At 39.9% G+C, this 24,157-nt stretch overlaps 1 protein-coding gene across 1 annotated transcript in view; it reads left to right on the top strand.

Annotated features, from left to right (window-relative positions):
• DNAAF9 (dynein axonemal assembly factor 9) overlaps window positions 1–24,157 on the top strand; it is a 72,920-nt gene that overhangs the window by 39,432 nt on the left and 9,331 nt on the right. Inside the window, exons 20-34 of the mRNA XM_064419079.1 lie at window positions 494–581; window positions 2,654–2,757; window positions 5,377–5,523; window positions 8,125–8,213; window positions 8,429–8,527; window positions 8,771–8,888; window positions 9,670–9,758; window positions 11,710–11,868; window positions 13,680–13,805; window positions 15,766–15,803; window positions 20,706–20,841; window positions 21,188–21,274; window positions 22,709–22,815; window positions 23,494–23,568; window positions 23,720–23,922. Coding sequence (XP_064275149.1) covers window positions 494–581; window positions 2,654–2,757; window positions 5,377–5,523; window positions 8,125–8,213; window positions 8,429–8,527; window positions 8,771–8,888; window positions 9,670–9,758; window positions 11,710–11,868; window positions 13,680–13,805; window positions 15,766–15,803; window positions 20,706–20,841; window positions 21,188–21,274; window positions 22,709–22,815; window positions 23,494–23,568; window positions 23,720–23,922 — 1,665 coding nt within the window. The remainder of the gene's footprint in view (window positions 1–493; window positions 582–2,653; window positions 2,758–5,376; window positions 5,524–8,124; window positions 8,214–8,428; window positions 8,528–8,770; window positions 8,889–9,669; window positions 9,759–11,709; window positions 11,869–13,679; window positions 13,806–15,765; window positions 15,804–20,705; window positions 20,842–21,187; window positions 21,275–22,708; window positions 22,816–23,493; window positions 23,569–23,719; window positions 23,923–24,157) is intronic.

Genomic DNA, 24,157 nt, shown 5'->3' with positions numbered 1-24,157 from the left:
TTGATGCAACTTTCTTTTAACTTAATTAGCATGCTAATGTCTAAAGGAAAACACTCTAAGCACTAGGGAAAAAAAAGAGTTTGGAATCTGGAAACATCTTAAATCACATGAGTTTCACATTTGTGGTGCAATTTGTGGTTCCCAGGCATGTTCATTATAAATAGATTTATTTTCATGTAATATACTTTTAGCTCAGTAGATGGACAAACTAAAAACAAAAAGCTCAGCCTTGTGGTTGTGACAATAACTTGTAACTTCATAGCTGCTGGCAAAGCCAAAATGGGGAGGAGGGCTTTTAAAAATTATCCTCTTGCCTTGCTCTCTTTCCCTGCTCCTTCTGTATCCATGCAGGATAAAACTCTTTCAAAGTTCTTGACTGATGCTGTTTGAAAATAAAATATTTTCTCTTGGAGCAAAATCAGGAGAAAATGTTCCTGCTTGGATTGGTCCTTGATCCAGTCTGTGATGTTTTTGTTTGGTTTTCCCTGTTTAGGAGGACAAATCTTTCCTGGGCACTTTACTCACTGGGGGTGATGGAGTTTATATCTGTTCCAGCAACCCACAGGCCATGCCTGCAGAAGGTGAGATGTAGTTGAGTTTTTTTGCTTGTTTTTTTGTTGTTTTGGTGGGTTTTTATTTTGTTTTAAACAGGAGAGAGGTTCTGAGATTCACACTCTAGTGAGCCAAACTGTGCCATCATCTTAAACTTTCCATTTCAACTTAAACACAGCTTTCTTGTGCATAATTCCATGTCTGTTTTTTGTCCCCAACCTCTGCCTGAATGTCCTGGAAGGAGAATTCCTGCAGAGCTTTGCAGACCTGCCAGGTGGGAGGAGGCTTTTCCCCACAGCTCACCTTCCCAACTGGCTCCTCCTGTCCTTGACAGATGAGCTGCCAGATGTTTTCTGCCTTTTCTGTGTCTCACAAACATGAGGTTGGAAGAATTGGCCATTGCAGAAGTGCTGTGAGCTCCCAGCTCAGGAGGAGAAGGCAAATATTCCTTTCAAAGCCTCCTCCTGGAGCTGACGTGTTCCAGGTTTCTGCCACTGTCATTTTCTCTCAGGAATTCAGAGTTTGTCAGCTCAGCTGCTCACTGTGGCACAGAAAAATGCCTGATTTTGGTCCTTCTCAGATCCAATCCAGTTACAGCTTTTTGATACAAGAATATTGTATCAAAAAGTCTTGGATTATTCCTCTTTTTTTGGTGCCTTTTCCTTCAAGAACTTAAACAACATGAATATCCCAGGAATAAGACTGAAAACAATTTGATAGGGCTGTTAGATTTCCCTCCCTCCTTGTGCCTTGAATTAATAGATTCTTTTTAAGACACAATATTTTCTATTCTATATATTTCTATATTTTATCCAGAGGAGGTGCTGCTGTCACAGTTCTGATGTGCAGCAGGAGGTGCTCAATATCTGACATTAAGTGCTTGGTGCTGACAGTTTTTAGAGGAGAACCTTCAGCTTTATTGTCTTTGCCCTGGAGTGTGGAGGATAAATAATGATGTGCAAGGCAATTAAACAGCAACCCTCACATAAGGGCAGCTGCTTTTGCTCTAATTGATCAGATTTCAAAGAGAAGAGGTTAATGCAGAGTGTGATGTTCAGCTGTTTTGCAATGCAGTGCTGTGGGCACTTGTTCACTCAGTAAATAACTAGAGAACACTGGATTTTTTTTATTTTTTTGCTTTGTTAAATCTGGCTCTGTGTGCCCCCAAAGGAGCAATTAACTTTTTTCTTTTTTTTTTAAATTAAATTTTTTTTTTTTTTGAGATTTGTGAAGATCAGTGTTTTACCAACTCTTGAGCTGGAGAGTTAGAGTTAGGTGCTATAAAGAACATTATGAAACACTGCAAGGAACATGAAATTTTTTTAGGTGTTATGTGACAGTGAAGCTGATTTTGTTCTCCAGTTTGTTGTGCTCAAATCTGGGCTCTGCTGAGGTTGCAGCCCTGTAGTCTGGCACTATGAGGTGCAAAAGGTGCATAAAATTCATGGAATAGTTTGAGCTGGAAAGGACCTCCAGGAACATTTAGATCCAACCTCTTGCCATGGGCAGGGACACTTTTCACTAGCCCAGGTTGCTCCAAAAATTTTAATTATTAGGTTAAATTTTAATTTAAAAAGTAGCTGTTAATTTTTTTTTAAAGTTTAATTAAAACTTAGTGTTTAAATTTTCTATTTAAACATTTTTACACTTCAGTTTGTTACAATATTCAATTTTCAATTGTTTTGGATGCAGTCTTTACTTAAGTTCTTGTATTGTCAATTTTCTAGTTCTGGAAGTTTGAAATTTGGCGGGATGGATGTTTTTTGCTTTTAATTTAAAAAAAGTGCCTCAGAATATTTATGATAAGTGGTTCTGTGGGGTCAGATGAACTCAGATCATAGTCATGATTCCTGCCCTTGGTAATGAGATCCAGTAAAGAGTGAATGGTTGTAAATATTATCTCAAATAAAATAAATATTTTTATTTCATAAAAACAAAATAAATATTGCTAAATTTTATCCAAAATCAAATCTACTGCTTGTTAAATGCAACAAAATCCTGCAGGAACATAGATTTCTTCCTCAGGAAGACAAGACAGTCATCATGAGAAGCTGAAATGTTGATTTACACCTCATACAATTCTTTTTCCTTCAAATTCTAGGCAAACTGTATTTCTTTTCTGATGGAATTCTGTTCTGTGATCCCCACCACGGCAGCATTTCCATTTCCAAGAACCACATGAGTTCCATTTCTCTCTATGATGGGGTGAGTATTTTGTCTTTTCTTCTGTCATAAAGTTTCCATCAATTTTTAACAATAATTCTATTGGGTCCTGGTACAAAGTTTATATTTAATAATCTGTACAGCTGTAATAACTGATGCAAATCACTGCAGTTTTGGTGCTGATTAACTGAATTTAGTGAATAAGGAGGAGAGAATTTTGTATTGGAGTTAGCAATGTGCTGTTAACAGTGTGAAAACTGCTTTTTGTTAAAAGAAAAATTACAGAACACGACATTCATCAAACATCTCACAATGTGAAGGGATGGACAGAGAAGAGTTCATAGGGTGTTTTGGAAGGTAAAATGTTGCCTTTTATTAAAAATATGTTTGAATCTCTCACTTGGCCACCAGGGCAGTGTTCAGGCTCAGTGGCAATTGAGAGGTTAATTAGGGCAGCTCAGCTCTGTCCACCTCGAGGCAGAAACACTGGGTTAACCATCACTTCTTCAGGGTGGAAAAGAGATTATTTGTGTTGGTTACTGTTTCCTAAACAGTGAGGAAAAAAAAAATCAGTTTCCTTTAGTTTTCCTTTTGTTCAGGTACAGTATTCCCCATTTATTCAACGGCCTCCTGCAGCATTGTGCTGGGTGATTTCATCCCACAATACAGGAAACCAGTAAAATACAATAAAAATGTGATTCAATTGAGATGAAAACACAGCAGCTCAGAGAGTCTTACCTTAGCTGCCTTTTCTTGGACATCATATTGATTGCCCCTCGTTTAAGAAGCTATTTTAACACTGACCTTCCTGTGATTGTTTGAGTCAAGACACTCACTTTCATAAAAGTTGCTATTTCTGGGACCTGGCCATCATTCTTGAAATGATGCCAGGTTTTTGTGTGAAGCTAAGCCTTGACAGGGAGTGTATTATTGTTCTACTGACTTGGCAGAATATGAGGGTGGAGGGTTTTGAAACTGTTAAGAAGTGACAGGAGAAGCAAGGGAATCGTTGGTTGCTCTTTCCAAAAGTTCTAGCAGCAATATTGGTGGAAAAGAAAAAGGAGAATTTAATTCTCTGATTAAAATAAAAGATACAATTAACACAAAAAAAAAGATATATTAAAATGAAAGACACATCACTTTGAAGTGATGCAAAATGCAGGTTTTTCAGCAGCTTTAGCATGATGCCTGTGAGATATTCTTCTTTTTAACCTGGAAATATCTGTAATTCTGCTCCTGCATGTGCTGCAGACTCCTGTGCTGTGGGGAACTGGGCACTGAGCTGCCCCTGAGCTCCTGAAATCCCTGGGACTCATGCATGGAGGGCAGGGGAGATTCTGGCCATTCATCAGGGAACAAATATTACCCAGCAATATTTAGATTTCACAACGACATTAACATCTTGTAAAACTTGGAGCTGGCTCCTTTCAACCTTGTGTCCGTGGGGATTATTGCTGCTGCTGCTGCTTTTCAGCTTTTTTCAATTTGTGGAGCCCAAAATGTTTTCCAGGAGCAGATTTTGTTGGACATTTCTCGTGCTGACAGCAGCGTGGATGAGTTGGCCTTGGAGTCACTTCTCAGGAAATCTCCAAACCGTCCTGCAGAATCCAGGATCTGTGAATTCTGTTCCAAAAATCATTTTCTGTTAAAAGAAATTGTTCTCTTTGAGGAGAATATTTTTGTATGTTCTTCAGTGACCTCAGTGACTTTGAGAGGATTATTTTTATGATTAATCCTTCAGTCAGCAAAGCAGAGAAATTCTGTTTGCAAATGTCTCTGAGTTGATACCAATTCTTATGTAACAGTTCCCCAACTTGAGCTTTTTCTTCTCAACAATGAGCACAGTGAGTTCTTTGCCCCTTTCTATTGAAAGTGAAGGGGATGCCACTAAAATTCTGATTTGAGCCCTACATAACTGAATTCCCATTTCCCAGAAATGCTTCATGCTTCTAAATTGTTCTGATTTTCTAAACCTTTGATGTGAAAAGGACTTGAATATAAAACACTTCAGCATCATGCAGATTTGTATATAAAATCCTGTCCTGGATTCCACAGTCATGGAATGGTTTGGGTTGGAAGGGACCCTAAAAACCATCTTGTTCCACCCCCTGCCTTGGAGCTCCTTCCACTTTCCTGGGTTGCTCCAAGCCCCATCCAGCCTGGCCTTGAGCACTTCCAGGGATGGGACATCTCCCACCACTCTGGGAAAAACAAAACAAAACAAAACAAACTAAAAAATAACCCAAGAAAAATAAGTCAGTGTTTTCTCAGCACAAAAATGAAACTTGAGTTCTGTGTTTCTGAGGGAAACACAACCTGAGGGCTTCAGCCTCCCTTGTCACCTTTTTAGGTGGCATTGAATTAATTTTTCATCTGCTGTCTGTGTTGGACATGTGGGTGTAGACAAAAAGTTTGTTGTTTGAAGCAGTAGCAGAGGAAAGGTCTAGATTTTGGTGTGGACATGAGAAGATATTAAAATTTAAGCTTTGTTTTCAGGACAAAAGTTTAGTGCTTCACTCAGACTCAGATCCTTTGAGCTTGTGATATTTCCAGTAGCTGCAGAGTGGAAACTCAGGGGTGCTGCACCCCTGCTGCTCCATCCCTGTGCCATGCAAAGTAAAAAATATTAATTTTAACATGTCCTGTTTCTTTCTTTTCCAGGATTCCAACAGCATTGTTGCTGCACTCTTTATAGACTTCAAAAGTTCCCTGCTCCCTTATCTCCCCATTGAATTCCACACCCAGAACAACTTCCTGATGATTGCACTTTTCCCCAAAAGAAAGATTTATAAAGCTTTTTATTCACAGGTAAAGTAAAAAAAAGTTTGGTTGGGGTGGGGGAGAAACCACATAATTGCTCTGTGTGTTTAAGATGTGTGAGAAACTCAAAATCCTGTATGAATTTCCAGTGATGGTGCTGCTCGTTGTGTTTAATGCTCCCATGTGCTTTCACTTTGCCTTCTGAAGGCAGCCAGGGCTCTAAAATCTCCTTTTCTGAGCTGCATTTCTGGTGTCTAATTTGCTGCAGGGATTGTATGGAGTGGCAGAGGTTCCATTGTGTGTTTTTGTGGTCAGACACATTTGGATCGTGATCCTTGGGGAAGTGGAGTTGAAGTTTTTCAGTCTCCCATATGGCATTGTATTATTCCCTAAGTAGATTGGCTTCATGCATTGTGCTGCAGAGGCTTTTAATAAACCCAACTTTATAACAATAGTGCTTTTGAGGAAATGAGCCTGGAGATTTTAGGGCTTCACAAGGGTTTTAGGATGTGCTCATCACACTGGGTTGGAAAAGACCACCTAGCTCAGTGAGTAGTCCCCACTGGTCCTATTAATGGTCCCATAAAATGTCTCCTCCTTTTATCTTAAGTGTTTAAATTCCTCCCACTGTTCCACTCTGTGAATGGTTGGCAATCTGTTGTTTGTTTGTATTTGAATTTTCAGCCTGTTTTATTAATGCTACTTCTATATCTGTTTTATTTTTCTTTACCAGAACACATCCTCGAGATACTCACAAATCTCAGACCTATTCTTTCTGCTTTATTTGGCCTAATAAAACAAAACCAGATTCTTTTCAATCTATGCCTATAAAATGTTCTTTTTTCTTCTGATAGTTGTAATGCTTTTCTTTTGATCTGTTTTTTGGCTGTAGATACCCAAACTGTTTGTAGTATATGAGATCAGGGTATTTGTTTCTTCTGTTGATTTTTCTCAGGGCTATTTATTCCTGTTCTCCTTTGAGTTAATTTTTTGGTGAACAGTTCCACACTGATGTTCATTTTGGGCAGTTTAAGTTTCTCATTTGGCACCACACCAGTTGCTTTGCTCAAGCAGATGAAACAAATCTTTTGTCTTCAGAATGTTCTCTCATGAACAAAACTCTTCATCAAATTGACTCCACCTGATTGTGTAAACCATGGAAATATATTGTTGTGTTTTGTCAGTATTTACCTTCAGGTGTTTATTGATTTCCTCCAAAATTCTTTCTAAAAGTCTGTGTGCCCACAGATTACAAAGATTCACTGAAATTTAGGTGCTGCTTCTACTCTTCTCAATTATCTGGTTTGATACCTCACTCACTGGAGCTGTACTTTGATTATTCCAAGCCTCCTGGAATTAGGGAATTGCAAGTGCCCTGTTACCCAAATCTGGGTTTGTTAAAAACTGAGATGTTGAGCCCAGGAGGTGAAATCTGCTGTGTAGAACGAGGTGATGCCTTTGCCATCCTCACTCTAAATGGTACAGGAGGAAAATTTGTTTAGGTTTTGGGATGTGTTGATTTCTCTCATTTTTTTCTTTCATGCCATAGCAGCTCTTTCTTACACTTTCCTTGAATTATACAAAAGAGCCTGATATATTTCTTCTGGACCTGATATATTTCTATATTTCTAACACTTGTTAGCCTGACCTATATTTTCACTTTATCCCCAACCCTTTGACTCTTACAGAACACAAATTTCCCTTGACCATTCCTTTTTTCCATCTCTCCCAGGCATTTCTTTGAGTCCCTTCTGTGTGTTTTGAAGTGGTTGTTTCTTGAGTTGTGTGGATCCTTCTGCATGAGCAATATTGCCTTTGTTAATATCAAAAGTATATTTTATTTTGATGGTTTTTATCTCCTACCCTTGTGTTTGGGATGCTGTGTTTTTAATGGAAAGCAGTCGTGTCCCCCCCCAGTTGTTTTGTCTTGCAGACAGTTATTGTGAAAAATGACAATGGCTGTTGCCTTTACTTATGAAAAGAAGGGAAATTCCAAACACTGACAGGACTTTGTGATTCATCTGAATCTGATTTCTAGGTTCCCAATGCCATTCAGATTAATGTGTCTTGGCTGGAGCAATTGGATGGGAGCCAAAACATTCCCTGGAGAAACGAAGGGTTTCCTTTTCTTTTGGGAGGGAGCAGAGTTTTTCTTCAATTTCGAGTAATGATTGCTGCAATCTCACCTCATGAAAATTACAGCAGTGCTTCAAAGAGACTTGAATTAATTCAGTTCCTGCTGTAGAGCACTTGGGCTATAAACATCAACATTTCTATCAGGGAAAACGAGGCCATTTCAATAAATTCCTGAAGCACTTCCAGGCTAGCCAAAGAAAAGGTTGCAAAATCTGATCAGTGCATTTGAATCCTAAAATTGAAAGGGGCCTCAAGGCACATCTCATTCCAACCCTCTGCCATGGGCAGGGAACCTTCCACTCTCCCAGGTTTTTCCAAGCCCCATCCAACACTTGGACACTTCCAGGGATGGGGCAGCCACAGCTTCTCTTGCAGGAAAACCTTTATTGTGCAATATTTAATGGCTTGTGACAATGTGTCTGTTTTTTTAGGTGAGCAAAACCAATTCCTAAATAAATTCACAGCAAATTTGGGAAAATAATGACACTCATGCATAGATCTGGTTTGTTCCAGGTTTTCTCTGCATGGCAAAACCAGACAAACTCAGGATTATCTTTAAGGGTTGTCCCAGAAGAATTCCTGTCTGAGGAACAAAAGAGGCTGTAAGTTCCTGCCACTGCAGTGCAGTTACACAGAAGCTGCAATCAGAAAAATGCTGTTATTTATTGGTTTTGATAATAATTCTTTTTAAAAAATGGTGCATTCTTAGTGCAACACTCAATTTTTTTTGGTACTGTTTAATATATACCCATGTGGTTTAAAGAAGAGAAATTTTTAGGTTTCTCCTTTAACTAATTAATTAATTTCCTTCTTTTAGGCATTCCAGTGTCCAGAAGCTTTTCAATGCCTTGTCTTTTGCTTCTGGGGAAAGATGCAGGGAGCTGAAGCTGTCTGCTGCCATTCCAGGATTGGAGAGGTGAGAAATTACTTTTGTGTTCAAGGGATTAATTCTGTCAGAAATGAGACAAAAATGTGATAGCCATCTAAAAATGTTTCTTAAATAATTCTCTCTTTACCCTAGGATGTTTTTATTCTGAGATGAATTATTTCTTTTCTAGCTTGACCTTTTCATACTCTTGTTTTAGTAATTTCCCAGTTATTTATATGGATGAAATTTTTGCTGTCAATTGTAAAGAAGTAAACCTTTTATTTTTGGAAGGTTTGTGCAACACTTCACAGTCAGCAGTGTCAGCACCAAACCAGTGATGAGGGCACATCTTCCTGTCCTTCTCCAACAGTCAGAAACCATTTCTGACAGCAAAGCAGAAGGTGGTAAGGTAAGGAAATAATTCCACAATAATTCCTCATGTAGAATATTTGGAATATTCTGTCAGTAGTTCTGTTGTAGTGTGATAAAACACTAATCATGTTCAGCCATGCTCTGCCTCCTCCTCCACTACCACCAGTTTTTTGTCTTGTTTTCCTGGTTATATACTTCATTCTTTTCCATTTAAACAATCTTTTGGAAGTGCAAATGGCCTTTCAGCCTGATGAAGTAGAGGCAGAAAATGAGGTGTAGATCTTTAAGTCGAGTGTTTTCTCTAATGTCCTGAGAGACTTTGCCCTAAAGCAGCAGCTTGTTTTTATGAATTGCTGAATAATTTAACTGAATTGTTCTCTGGAACATAAAAGTCCTTTAAATAGCATAGAGGTAGCACATGATATTTAACATTTGCTGATATTATCTGTACAACACTCCTTTCTCTATAGGGGCAATAACAATTGTCCAGTTGAAGGTGGGCTTTAAATAGCATTTTCAGAGAAAATATTTCCTTGGAGCTTCCCAGCTTTTGAAATCTGCTGAGAACAAAGCCAAAGCAGCAGGAATATAATTTTTCCTTGCAGTATTGCTGGGGTCTGGTTCAGAGACCATTCTGACCATTAATAAACCCTTAAGAACGTTTTAAAATCTGATTTTAAGGTTGGTTTATCTGTGGATTCTTAAAAAAGAAAGAAAAATCTATATGAATCATAGAAAACATCCTTTTTGGTGTCTGCACCAGTATTTCTGTGGTTATTTTGTGTTTAGACTTCCCTTGCCCTGTTCCTGTGTTGCAGGTGATCATCACCATCCTCACTGGGCTCCCAGGGTGCCGTTCCAGTGACCTCTGCTCTTTCCTTGTCACTTTTACCAAGGAGCATGGCAGGTTGGTGCAGCTCTGCTTACACTGATCACCAAAAAACCAGATTGGCATGAAGGCAAAAAAAAAATTACCACTGTTTCATTTGGTGTTTTCTTAAACCTAATTTCAGACTGACAGGTAGATTTGCCTTAAATTTATACATTTGGACAGAAAAACAGCACAGGAGATTTCTTTGTTGCCTATTCCATGTGGTGAAGAGCTTCCATTTATTGATTTGTAGTGATTCTAAAATGCTTTTTTTGAGAAAAGACTGTACTAGCAGTCCTTGCCACAGCATTGTTTTTAATTTAGTCTGATTTGAGGTACATTCAGGACATCTGATGTATGGCAATGAGATAAATCTGCTATAGGAATTTGCCACTCTGTGTCTTGATAGAGCTTCTGAAAAATAAAATAAAAAAAATCTTATCCTTTTACACTTAAGCATTTAATCTTTGCCATGTTCTGAACTGTTCTTTTACTTTTAACTCAATGTTTTGATTTTATCAAGTTGATTCAGAGCAGTTTTGTGGTTCTGTTATAGGGCGAACACGTAAGGTGACTTTTGAAGGTTGTGTAATAACACATCTCCTCATGTTTTCCTGCAAATGTCATTGTTACTTTCCTTTTTTGCAGTGAAATATTTTCGTGCCCGGAGTCTTGAATTAGATTTGTCGAATTTTTGTTTACTGCATCACTGCCAGTGATCAGAATTACTCATATGATGTACAGCTTTGAAAAAAGCTGGTGAACATAGTTTTATTGAAAAGCAACAAAAAAACAACCACAAACCCCTTTGGCAGCCATGTAAAGAATGTGCATGTGCTGGAAATGATAGAAAGCTAAATAAATTCCCCTTCCCTACGTGGCCACATGGAACGAGATCATGATGAGAGATGTGAAAACTTTGGGCTTGTCAAACTTCATTTTGGTCTGTTGCTTGAAAATAGGTGTTCTGGTTTGAAAGCAAAACCAGTGAGAGACTCCAAGTCAGAGATATAATTTACTAGGAAAAGGGGAAAAAATCCCAAAATACATGCAATAATAAAAAAGAAAAAACACTGAAAGAGTCAGAATACAACCTGTTGGTCAGGGTGTTGGTAGCAGTTTGGCTGGAATTGTGGCTGCACTCCTGGAGGTGGAGTTTTCCTCTGGGAATCCAGTGGAAGAGGCAGCTGTTCCTCTGGGAATGCAGTGGAAAGGCTGTTCTGCTGTCCCAGAATCTCAGATTGTATCCAGGTAGGAATGTTTGGCTCCTCCCCTGGGCGGAGCATCTCCCAGTGGGATGATGGAATTTGATCAGCCATGCAGGGACACTCACTGGCCACGAACAGAAGATAATTAATAATTAATGGCCCATTAACAGAAGATAATTTATAATTAATGGCCCATTAACAGCAGATACCTCCCGGAAGGGGGATTGGTTGTGGAAGAGATAAAGAAAACTGCCCAATGAACTGCCCCACCTCTGACAGATGGGAATAGAACACACATTGCCTTGCAATCTAGGGCAATAGGAAGCAAACAGAAGTGTTCTATGGAGGGGTTTGATAATTGGCTTGTAAGTAAAGTTGAGTTAATAGAAGAAATAACAATTGATGATTTTGAGTGTATTTATATAGCAAGGAAGAAAACAAGGTTCTTAGTATGGAAACAGATTAGAAAAGATACATGAACACTTTTGTAAGCTAAGCTACGTGCATAAGTAGATCTGCAGATGTGCTTTATTAAATTTTTGTAAAATTTTTGCCAATTATATTGATGCTAATTGCACCAATGACTATAACAAGTTACGGTGACATAATTAATAACTTAACTTTGTTAAGTTTTTATTTTTTGTGGTTTTACCACACAAAACCCCACAACATAAAAAAACCCCACACAAAATAAAAACCCTTTTTCTTCTTCAACCCTGATCACGTGTGTGTGTGTCACGTCCAAGCTGACAATGGCTTTGCTGGCTGTGTGTGCTCAGGTGGATTGTGTATCGGCAGACCATGGACAGCCCGCAGTGTTTCAGTGCCTCCCACTTCCAGCGCTTCCTGGCCGGGCTCCTGGAGGCCCAGCACAACCTTGGAGTCCATCAGCCCAACCACTCTGGGAAGAGGAACAGGCTCCTGGTGGTGCTGCAAGGGTAAAGAATCCAAACTCTTGGAACTGTTGTGTGGAATGAGGAGATTCTGGTTTATGTATGGGCCAAACTCAGCTTTTCTGTCGCTGTTGGTTTTGTTGTTCCTGTAAAAAAGGGGTTCTTAACCTTGCTTCCATGTGCTGGCTGCACTCACAGCCCTGAACCCCCCTGGGCTGGGCTGGTCCCTCAGTGTGGGCAGCAGGGGAGGGGGATTCTTTCCCCTGTGCCCTGCTCAGGTGAGATCTCACCTGCAGAGCTGCCTCAGCTCATAGGTCCCAACAGCAGAAGAATGTGGAGAGAGTCCAGAGGAGACCACAGAGCTGCTCTGAAGGCTGGAGCCCCTCTGCTCTGGAGCCAGGCTTGGAGAACTGAGAATGCTCACAAGGCTCCAGGCAGAGCTCAGAGCCCCTTCCAGGGCCTGAAGGGGCTCCAGGAGAGCTGGAGAGGGACTGGGGACAAGGGATGGAAGGACAGGACACAGGGAATGGCTTCAGATTGAAAAAGGGGAGATTTGGTTGGGATACTGGGAAGGAATCCCTGGCTGTGAGGGTGGTGAGGCCCTGGCACAGCTGTGGCTGCCCCTGCATCCCTGGAGTGTCCAAGGCCAGGTTGGAGCAGTTTGGGGTGGTGGAAGATGTCCCTGGTTGTTACAGGAGGTTGAACTAAGATGACCTTTAAAGGTCCCTTCCAACCCAAACTGGTCTGTGATTCTGACTCCAGAATTGCCAGCAGAAATCAAACTGTCAAAAATCTCCTGTTGCCTGGTAGAGCAGGTGATAACAGAGGAGGACTTAGTGATGTGTTTGGATAAATGCCATTTTCCTTGTGGGATAAAGGTGAAGACTGAGCCACCTGTGTTTGACATTTCCATCCAATGTAGCATTTGTGAGCCAGGATCATCTTCTGAGTCATTAGAAGTCACAAGAAGAACTACCCTGACCTGGCTGCAGTGATTTCCACTTCATCCTTCTCACTGAGGATGTACAAATAGAGCTCAGCATTTTCTTCATTATGGTCCATTCTGATAGTGTTAAAAACCATAATTTTTTCCATGTTGGAGCCAGATTTATTTGTTTTTTTGTTTAATTAGTAGGGATGGTGTTAAGTTCATTGATGGACAAAATAACTGATACTCTGGTAGCTGCACTGGCTTCAGGAACAGATAATTGAAAGTTTTCCATTCTTTATGGGTAGTTGGGTGTTGGTGTAAACAGCTTTAGAGTAGCTGGAGTTCTCTAAATATCCCATTCAGCTGATAACTGACAGTAGAGGAAAGTTTGTAACTGCCTGAGAAATAAATACCTGACATTAAAACTCAGGTTCACCTAAGCCTTGATGTCATACAGAGATAAAATGCAACAGTGGTTCAAGTCCTGATAAAAAAATGGATACATTAATGGTAGTAATATTTAAATTGGGATGCTGGTAAGTGAGAGAGGCTGTTATTTTATTCTTTTTTAAACTCAAATTGTGCTTAAGTTGCTTGGCATTAGGCATAAAATGTTTGTGTTATATTGTGCTTTTTGTGCTTTCTGCAGGCTGGACTTTTCCAGTTCAGTGCAAAGTTTACACTGTTTTTCTCTGGATTGTTAATAATTGATTTTTAATGTAACTTCCAGTTAGTTTATTTGTCTGGATTTGCTTAATTTGTCTGGATTTGCTTAATTTGTCTGGATTTGCCAAGCTCTGAGCTGCTTTCCATCTCTTTTGGTAGTTTTTTTGGAAATCCAGTTTTCCTCCAAGCCATCAATTTCTTCCTGGGTAGGGACCTGTTCTGGTTCTCTGAATCCATTTTTCATTTTGGTTTCTTGCAGGTACACTGATGTTATTGATGTTGTGCAAGCTCTGCAGACTCACCCTGACCCAGATGTGAAATCTTCTTTCATCATTGGAGCAATCAACACTTGTGTGGAGCCTCTGAGCTGCTACATGGAACACAGGTGTGCTTTGAAATATTTTTACAAGTTTAAGAGCAAATATGTCAATTTTTGGTATCACTTTCATAATAATTAGTGATTTCTGATGGTCAAAAGCCACTTAAATCCCATAAAATTGCTTAATAATCCAGCTTGGAGGAACTTGGAAGTGCTCTTTGGTATATCAGGATGGCACTTGGTTTCCACTGGATATTTAATTATATGGAATAGCAATAGAAGTTCAGCTCCAATAGTAGTTCAGCTCCTAGAAAAATAAATAAAGATTAAGTACCAATCCTCTGGTTAAGGGTTTTATAACATTTGGACAGTCAATTATCCTTGAATAATTCTCTTTTTTGCAATCTTGTAGTAAGTCAGACTGAAATTCGAGATGTGCATCTCAGTTTGGGTTATCCATTCTGCCACAACTTTTGGATGTTTGAAAAGACTTTACAGGTTTAAAATATGGAATTGAAGGGTTTAAAATATGGAATTGAAGGGAAACAATCCCTGAAATAGCAAGAGAATGACAAAGCACGGAAGCCAAAGCATTGCAAGTGTTAAAATCTGATATCCTGGGTTACTGCAGAGCCAGGGTGGGGAGGAAATGGTCACAGAGCCAAGTCACTGACCTTTGCAAATAGTTTGGTTTCATAGTAAATGTGTGTGCTCCAAGCTTCAAAAAACATGGAAATCATTTCTCAGACCTACCTGTAAAATTGTAACACTCCAATTTTTTAATTATGCCTTGCAGCTGATTTGATGAAAGTAAGTTCCAGCAGTTAGAGTTTTCGGAGTTGGTAGCACTGCTTCTGTTTGTGATCAAACTGTGCATCACAGCTTAGAGGAGAACTGCCCAAGCAGTTTCTAAAAGTGCATTCCTGACATTTCCTGGCTGTTCTTAAACACTAACCAACGTGCTGCTTGTGCTTTGCAGTAGTCAATAAATAGACCTTACCTTGCTGCTTCTTCTTGTCTCCGTGACAAAGATACCAAATAAATATTAAAGACTACATCAACAATTGGTGAATTGATGCTGGAGTGCTGTTTAAACTTGTTCTTTCCATAATTCTAGGAAAGACAAGTTCCATTTCTGTTTTATTTTTAACTTACTAACGTGTTCCTAGTCATGGTACTGTGTAGTGTTTAGCAGCAGCAGCCTGCAGTCCTCTCACACTGTTTGTCTCCTCAAGTGCAGAAGCAATTGAAGGCAGAGGCTCAGCCTATGCTGTAGATTATTTCAATTTTGCTTTGGAGTTTGTCCTGATAAAAATTTCCCAAGCAACCACACAGTGCCAATGGCAAACCTTGCAGTTGGGAAGCTTTGGTGATTTCACTGTGTGAGAATGGAACAGAGTGGATTTCATGTCTGGCTTGAAACTTGCACTCAAGAAAATCAAACCCATTTCCTGCCTCAGAGTTCATCACTGTAGAGATCCAGCTCTTCCATGAGCATGGCATGAAGCTTTTCCCCATTCTGAATCAGCAGAGCAGGGCAGGGGAGAGGGAATTGAAGGGAACAGGTAAAATACTCTCCTTGAGGTTTTGTGTCCATGAGAAAGCTCCTGAAAAGAATTGTCACTTGTCTGACACAGCAGCAGAAATTGGCGTTCTGTACATCCAGGCTTTCTATGGAAAGTTCCCACTCTTTGAAAGGCACAATTCTTTAGGGCAAACTTTAAATTCCTATTGTTTAAATATGAATTAAAATAACATTGAAGCATTTCTGACTCCTTAGAGTACAGAAGAAATTGCATGGTGGGAGAAAAAAAATCTGTTGGAGAATTAAAACCATCTACAAAATTGATTTTTGGGGAAAAAGTCCTGAAAGACATAACCTGTGAGGATGTTGCAGTTAGATGGATTGAGGAAAAGAAGCATGAAAATGGTTTGGTTTGTGAGACTCTGTCAGTGTCCAATGAACGTAAATGTTTTACTTGAATAATAAATCCATTCTTGATATGTGAACTTTTTGGTTTTTTAGGCTTCTTTTTCCCAAGTTCTTGGACCAGTGTTCTCAAGGTATGTGTCACTTTTCCTGACTTTGAGCTCTACAGAATTGGTCATTGTTGAAGGAGAAACTGCAAAATGCCCAGGACAAGAGTGGCTGATTTTCTTGCAGTCAAAATGCTGCAAGAATTACAAATAACTGAGCCATGTGGCCAAATAAATACCTGTATTTATTATTTTGTGCTGGTAATACCATAGCCAAAGGATCATGATAAACTCTTGAAGGTGAGAACAGACAATCATAGGCAGAAAATGAAAAAATTCTGGAGCATGATCCATTTTGAAGTCCTCATCTGCAGGATGGGTTTCCTAAGACCATTAATTAGACATTAATTAAACTGCTCTACACTGAGCTGTTGTAACTGGGAGTGAAATGGATTGGACTGGAGTTCCACCCTCCTTTGGGGATGTGTAAGGAAATGGAGCTATTATAAAGGGAAAAATGAGGGGTGACCTTGTTCCCCAAATCCTCCTCTTGGTGTGGCCTGGAGGGTCCTTGCAGGGCTCATCTCCCCCTGCAGCAAAGCAGCTCAGCTGCAGGGCTGGTCCTCTCCTGTGTGTTCAGTTTTATTCCTGAAATCAGTCACTGGCTGCACTGTCCTCCTTGGCAGCTTGGGAATTAGAGCAGGAGTTGGCATCAATGGGATGTGATCCTTCCTCACCTGCCCTCAAATCCCTGCCCCCTGTTCAAGGCCAGGTTGGATTTATTTTGTCTTCACATTTAAATGCAGCTGTTGGAAAATCAGGATGCTGTGCTCTTCTTGTGGCTGCTTAAACTCTGATTGCTCTGCTTGGCTGCCAGAGTGCTGCCACCTCTTTTTCACGTGTGAAGAGAACCTTAAAGAATGAAGTTGTGAACAAGCTGGGCAGAAAGTGGGTGCTGTTATATAAATCAATATTTAATTTGGAGAAAAATGTTGGTGCTCCAGATTGGAAAATTATCATGTGTACTGGTAAAATTGAAGAGAGCAGGAGAATGTTAAGAATATGAAGAATTATTAATAACTACAGAGAAGTTAAAGGTGCAAATTGTTTTATGAAAGAATAAATAAAACAAATACTCAAAGCTTTGTTTTCCTTAAAGTGAATTTGTACAGACTGGATTGGGTGAGAATTGGTCATTGTTGAAGGAGAAACTGCAAAATGCCCAGGACAAGAGTAGCTGATTTTCTTGCAGTCAAAATGCTGCAAGAATTACAAATACTGGAGGTTAGAGGAATGTTCTTGTGGCAGGGAATAATTTCTGCACATTGCAAAGTGTTGTCATCCAGTTCTGTGATACAGAATGTGACATCAGATGGCCCAGGGGTCACTTGGTAGAAAGAAATTGTTTCACAAAAATAGGGGTAATTTTAGTGTAAAAGGCTCAGGAGGAAAAGTATGCTTTGAAGTGAGATGTGGCACACTTAAACTTTCCAGACAGATGCAGAATTGTGTCATGTGTGCAGTAGAGAATTTACATCTGCATAATTCATAGAATCACAGACTGCTTTGGGTTGAAGGGACCTTAAAGAGCCTTTAGTGCCACCCCTGCCATGGCAGGGACACCTCCCACTGTCCCAGGGTGCCCCAAGCCCTGTCCAGCCTGGCCTTGGACACTTCAGGGATCCAGGGGCAGCCACAGCTGCTCTGAACAATTGAGAGAAAATTCATTATGGTTTCACGCACCTGAGAATTCATTTTTGGTGCAACAACAGCAAGATTTAATGAGAGATCCACAGAGAGATATTAATTCATATTTTTGGAATGTTGTGCACCCCAGTATTGTTTGTTTTGCTGTGTCACCAATGGGCCAGGACTGTGTTTTGTTGGTTTTTGCATTTTTTTTTTGGTTGAAGTTGGGATTGAAGGTACTTGAGATGATACTTAGTGTTTAGATTTAAATGTTTATTTTTTAAAATTTCTATTACAGTTTTATAGGTAGTGGGTTTTGTATTTAGTATCTTACTAATAAGGTACAAAATTTTTGTTACAAGGTTTTTTAAGGTTAAACTGTCTAATTAAGAAATGATACTTAAATTGTTTTTACTTTCAAGTTAATAATGAACTTGAATAACTTGAAGTCCACAATGCAGACTTTTCTGTCTAATTACAAAATACTACTCAAACTTAGGAAGAAGAAAGTGAAGAAAAATGACTGGCTTTTGTTCTAAAACTTTTATTTAGTTTTATATATATTACTATATTTTAAAATTCTAAACTCTTAAGTTTTTTACTTTGTGATATTATATGCTTTTAACTAAACAATACACTTAATTTTAGTGTTGTTAATTAATTTTGGAAGCTGTCTTTATGTCTGCAAGTCAAATTAGTGTTTTCTTGGGAGTTAAGGTCTGTTAGTACAGAAAGTCTGAAATTCTCAGTATGCAGAACTCTGGCAGTGTTGTACTGGGCTTTGTACAGATCTGAAACCAGAACTTTGTGGGTGTGAGAAAAGCCAAGTGCAGCCATAGGCAAGTGGGAATTAATTAGACTTTGGAGCTGTACTTTTTCTTTCTATCATCCAAATGTGGGGAGTGAGTTGGGTTTGCCTGCTGCTGCCTTTCTCTGTATCACAGGGGTTCCTGGGCATGTTATCAATGTGACATTTCCCAAAAATTCTGTTTGGGGAGCACCAAGACTGACAGAGGCAGATGGGGATTGGGGAGAACTGACAAAGCTAGAGCAGAATGACCAACAGGAATATCCTGTGCATACTTCCTTAAATTTCTCCAAAAATTCCTGCCACCATCTGTGTGCTGTAATTCCCTTTTGTCTCTCTTTTCTTTATTTTTTTGTCTTTCTTTCCTTTCTTTCTTGCACAGAAGCTGTAAGATGATACCTTCCTAGTCCAAGGGCACCCTGGCATCCCTTGTGAAACAATTTCTTATAGAACACAAATTAAGACATCACCATTGTTAAATATTCCCATTGTAAGTTAGGGAGCAAAGAGGAGCCATTATTTTCATGCAGCATATGTATTTTTAATCCATCCCTCCTGTTCCTTTCCTGCTTCCATTGAACATGCTATTCCCCAGGCTGCAAGGGTTCTTTTCTTTAGAGGAGTGTATAAATAAAGATTTAAACAAAACTGGGTGGTCTTCAAAATGCATCTCTTAGAAACAGAGATGGCAGTGGCAGTTTAAACAGAAAAGGTTAAATTTGTTCATTACTGGATATTTTTTTTTTAACTTAGAGCTTTTCCAGCTTATCCTTGACAGTTATGGATCCCCTCCAAGGCATGGTGCTGCCAATTGTCACATGGAGTCAGTGGCAGCTCTGTGGCACAGCCACAGGGTGGTGGTGGGTGATTCAGGAATCCCAGAATGGTTTGGGTTGGAAGGGACCTCAAAGCTCATCTCATTCCAACCCCCTTCCACCATCCCAGGCTGCTCCAAGCCCCATCCAACCTGGCCTGGAATATTCCAGGGGTGGAATGATGATCTTATTCATTGTACAATTATCTTATTCATATTTTTATCTAATTTCAAGACTAATATCCCCAAACTTGATACCATTTCAAGCCTGCACATGGCTTAAATTTCAAAGAGTGCTTGCTGTTCTCCTTTCCTTTTCCCCCTCCTCCAAGAGCAAGTGTACATTGGAGAAGACATGGATGTTCCTGAAATTGGAGTGGAAACTTCTGTGCAAGGTTAAAAGAGAAATACAGTGATGCAGATTAGTGCTGTTAATGAAGTTCTGGCTTGGAAGGGTCAGTGATGCAAAGAGCAGTGACTGGGAGTCTGTGGTGCAATGGAAATGCCCCAGAAATATTTGGTGCAGGAATTTGTGTGTAAAGCAGCATGCATTAATGTGATTTAAGACCTTGTGTAAAGACCAGGAATTATTGCAGGTAGCAGATCAGGTGTGATCAGTTGTTACATCTTTGTTTTAATTAGTTGGAGGCAGAGGAAATGCATCCTGGCTCAGTTGTTTGTGGATATTGGAGATTTTCTGTTCTTCCTTCCACTCCACTTGTAGTCACAGGAAAGTGTCAAAGCAGGACTGCACATCTTGAGCAAAGAAATAACATTTATTGTAAACTTACAGAACTGTTGAGGTTGGAAAAGACCTCTAAGATCATCAAATCCAATTAGCAGCCCAGCACCACTGCCCAGTTCCCCATTACCCCTGTCAAGAGCCACATCCACGTGTTCTTTGAACACTTCCAGGGATGAGGACTCCACCACTGCCCTGGCAGCTCTGCCAGAGCTGGACACCCCTTTCCATGAAGAAATATTTCCTAACATCTCATCTAAACCTCCCCTGGCACAACTTGAGGCCGTTTCCTTTCCATTTCCTCTCTTTCCCTCACATTCAGGACAATACTGCCATGCTAGGGAGGCACCAAGTGTTGACACTGCAGTTTCTTTGAGGAACTGGGCTGAAAGAAAAATCATGTATAATTGGAAAGCAGGGATCCTGTAACTGAAATTAACTGGATGGTTTTCTGCTATCTTTTTGATGCCTCTTGGGTTCTGTCTTGCTGTCTGAATATCCTTTAGGAGTCTTTAAAGACAAAAAATAACCCTAAACCCTCCTCTTGTTTTTGGAAGTGGCAACTGAGTGTCCAAAATACTGATTTTTAGCTGTTCAGTGTAGCTGTCTTACTACACATTGAATTCACCAAGAGATTTTACACCTTAGTGTTCTCTTTTTCTTAAACTACTCCTGCTCAGATTGATTCTTGTATGGATTTGTTATTTTAATTAATAGATTCTATGGATTGAGTCTGAATTGATTCTGTTAGATGGAAGAGTCTCTGCTTGTTTTTTTTTTTTTTTTGCTGTAGTGGATTTTCTTTTTGTCTTTAATGAAAGAATGCAGTGAGAGGAAAGGAAAATAAGAGAAGAATGGTTGGAATATCACTGAATGGTTTATTAGTCACTGTTTACATGCCTGAGCTGTAAATGATCCCCTGATTTCCTTCCCCAGGACTGGTGAGTAACGTGGTTTTCACAAGTCATGCCACAGAGCAGAGGCACCCACTCCTGGTGCAGCTGCAGAGCCTGATCCGAGCAGCAAATCCTGGAGTTTCCTTCATCCTGGCAGAAAATGGGATTGTAACAAGGTAACTTTCATCAGGATTTATTGCTTTTGGCACATGGGCCACGAGCGCTCAGAAACTTCTGTTCTCCTTTTTTTTACTCTGCTGATTTATAGGAAGGAAATGCAGATTTTTCTTAATTGCTTCTCGTGCAAAAGGGATTTTCCCTTTACGTTTATGAGCACATAAATACAGGGATTAGGAAATGTGTTTTGTTTGCAGAGTGTGATTTATGTTGCTGTTACTGCCATACTAAAGGAAAAGTGCTCTTAATTTTACTGTCACTAGCACATTATGTTTTATGTAAGTAGATAGTGGCCATTTTATTTAACTTAGAAAATTAAAAATCTTCATTTTTATCTCTTTACAGGAACGAGGATATTGAACTAATTCTCTCAGAAAGCAGTTTTTCAAGTCCTCAGATGATGAGAGCTCGATATTTAATGTACCCTGGCTGGCAAGTATCTAGACTGAGAAGTATTAAAACTATTTTTCTAATTAACTTGAAGATTAAAATGTTTCACTAACTTCATTTATATTTTTTTTTTCCCTAAGACTACTCATTTGGAACAGGCAGCAGCTTTGTAAATCATTTTTAAGAGAGCTGATGATTATTCTTAGTGGATACAAGATTGCTGCCCTTTTATGGGGGAAAAAGCTCCTTTCTGGCCACCATTTAAATCAATGGCAAGATTACTGTTGCTTTCCAGAAGAATAGGCAAGAACCCTGTGGGAATAAACTGGGAAGGATTGGGATGGGTGAGGTCAATAATGACTGGAGTAATTTCATCCTGACAGCTATTCAGCATTACTGGAATGAACTTGCTCTGTCAGTCTGGCCATTAGCAGAGTAATTATTCACAAAAGCCAGGAACCTCAGTGACAGCCCTGGCACAGCTCAGGCACAAACCCACGTGGCACCAAACTTTCCACTGAGCACCGAGGGAGATTTCTCCTGGCTCAGGGCTCTTCACACATCTTGTTGCAATTTTTTCTGCTGCACCTTTTTGGCAGAAATCTGTCAGCATAATTGCTGGCTGACCAGGCTCCGTGCTGGAAACATCATTTATTTATCATACCTTGCAGTCCTCTGTATCTCTTGCTTAATAAATTTGGTTCTGAATTGAATGCAAGTAGCCAAATAAAGCTACTGGAGTGAAGCACAAGGCTTGGGGTGAGGATATTGAATTAATATCATCAGAGCTGCTTGTGGATTGCATGGAGCCAAAGAGAGAGAGCAGGAAAAGAAAAGATTTCAAACTTTTGGGCAGCTGTTAATCTATTTGATGACAGTATGCAACAATTGGATCTGGGTAGAGTGGAAGAGAAGGAAAGTAGCAGGAAGAGCATCAAGAGCACCCAGGGAGAACTTATTGCAGCATTGCAGTACCTAAAGAGGGCTTTTAAAAAAGGAGTAGAGTGAGTTTTTATGTGGGTAGATGGTGACAGGACAAGGGAGAAGGGTTTTAAGCTAAAAGAAGAGAGATTTAGATTAGATGTTAGGGAAAATTGTTCCCTGTAAGGGTGCTGAGCCCTGGCAGGGATGCCCAGAGAAGCTGTGGCTGCCCCTGGATCCCTGGAAGTGTCCAAGGGCAGGCTGGAGCAGCAGAGTTTGGAGCACCCTGGGCTAGGGGAAGGTGTCCCTGCCCATGGCAGGGGTGGGAATGAGATGATTTTTAAATTCTGACTCCCAGCATTTCACGACTCCAAGAAAAGGAGTCCTGAGTGCTTTGACCAACCTAATGCTGTTGGCATCAGGAGAAAAAAATCTCTGTATTTCCCTTCCTCTGAGCAAGGCTCAGCTGTGCTGAAAGAACAGCTGTTCTTTGCTGGATGAGCAGCAGAAGCTGCTGTGATTTCTGTGTGTTGAAGGGTTTGTTTCTGTCCCCAGGTACGAGGGCAGGTACGGGGCTGGGCCCGTGTTCCCTCCCATGGTTCAGATCTGTGTGTGGTTCAGCCGCCCTCTGGAGAAAACGCGATTTGTCACCAAATGCAAAGGTACCAGTGAACTTTGCCTGACTTGATTGAAATCCAAGCTTGGGATGCTGAGGGATAGAGGGGAAGGAAGGCACTGACGTAACACAGTTGTTTAATCACTGCTGAAGTTAACTTTTAATTGAAAACTCAGCTTTCCTTCCTAAAAGTACAGTAAATTCTGTTCCTTAGTGTCTGCTCTGGAAAATTGTCCCATGATTTTTGTTCGGATGAAAGTCTAATTGAATTTTTGGTTTCTAGGACTGAGACAACTTCCTGTGTTTGCTTTTTTATTTTATGTTTCATTGTATTTGGTAGTGTTGAAATGCAGTTTTATAAGTGACCATCAGCTTCTACTTTTTATGCCAAATAATTCTTTGTAGCTACTAGAAAACTGCTCTAGAGTAAATACATTATCAAACCTCTCCTTCTCTGCTTAGCCAAGTGGTGTTAAAGAGGAGGATTTTACCTCCCACACACACTGTGAGAGTTCCTTATGCCAAACTCACCTTATTTCCCAAACTCCATGGCAAAGAATGAGAAAATAAATGTTATATAGTGGGATTCCAAGGGACATGGCAGCTTTTCCTTTGGAAGCACTGGCATGTGGATTAGAGATCAGCTGCACAGGTTTTACCAGAAGCTCCACCAAAGAGAAAAAAAATAAGTTGAGATAATCTGTTTATCTTCTGTTTCAAACAGCAATTAAGTCGTTGCTCAAGCCAAGTCCTTTTTCTGGAAACATTTATCACATCATGGGCAAAGTGAAGTTTTCAGGTAAGGGCAAATTACTCTGAGGTGTTGTGATCACACTGCACCTTATGTGTGTTCAAAAAAGTATTTCTGTCCTGGATTCTGTCTGCACCAGTGTTGATGTTAGATTAGATTAACAATTATCAGACCCTTCCTTCTGTCTTCTCCTTGTTAGATGCTGATAAAGTCATTGAAGTGTGTCACAACACAGCAGCAAATTCCCTAAGCCTGGTGCCTGTTCCGGAGGGGCCAACTCCTCCCGATTCCAGAAATGATCCCAGAGACTGCAGCAGTCAACAGGAATATTTCCTTGTGTTCATTGGCTGCTCCCTGAAGGAAGAGGATATCAAAGATTGGCTCAGAGAAACTGCAAAACAGGTTTGTGGGCAGGTTTCCTTTTGTGCAGTGCTTGGCATTTCTTAACAACCAAAGGACAAATCCGAGTGTCTCAGTGAAACTTTTGGCTTTCTTAATTAATCTCCTCTTTTTTTTTTTTTCTTCTACCAAGGTATTGACATTGTAGGGTGCAAATGGATTTCAGGAAGGGGACTAAGAGTTTATAAATGTGTGTTGTAATCTCTGTATTGTTTTAGTGCTTGCTACAGCTTATTCA

The sequence above is a fragment of the Passer domesticus genome, chromosome 4 (genome assembly GCF_036417665.1).
Source record: "Passer domesticus isolate bPasDom1 chromosome 4, bPasDom1.hap1, whole genome shotgun sequence".
Classification (NCBI taxonomy): Eukaryota; Metazoa; Chordata; class Aves; order Passeriformes; family Passeridae; genus Passer; species Passer domesticus.
Note: the sequence above shows the minus strand (reverse complement) of the source record. Positions and strands in the feature narration are given on the sequence as shown.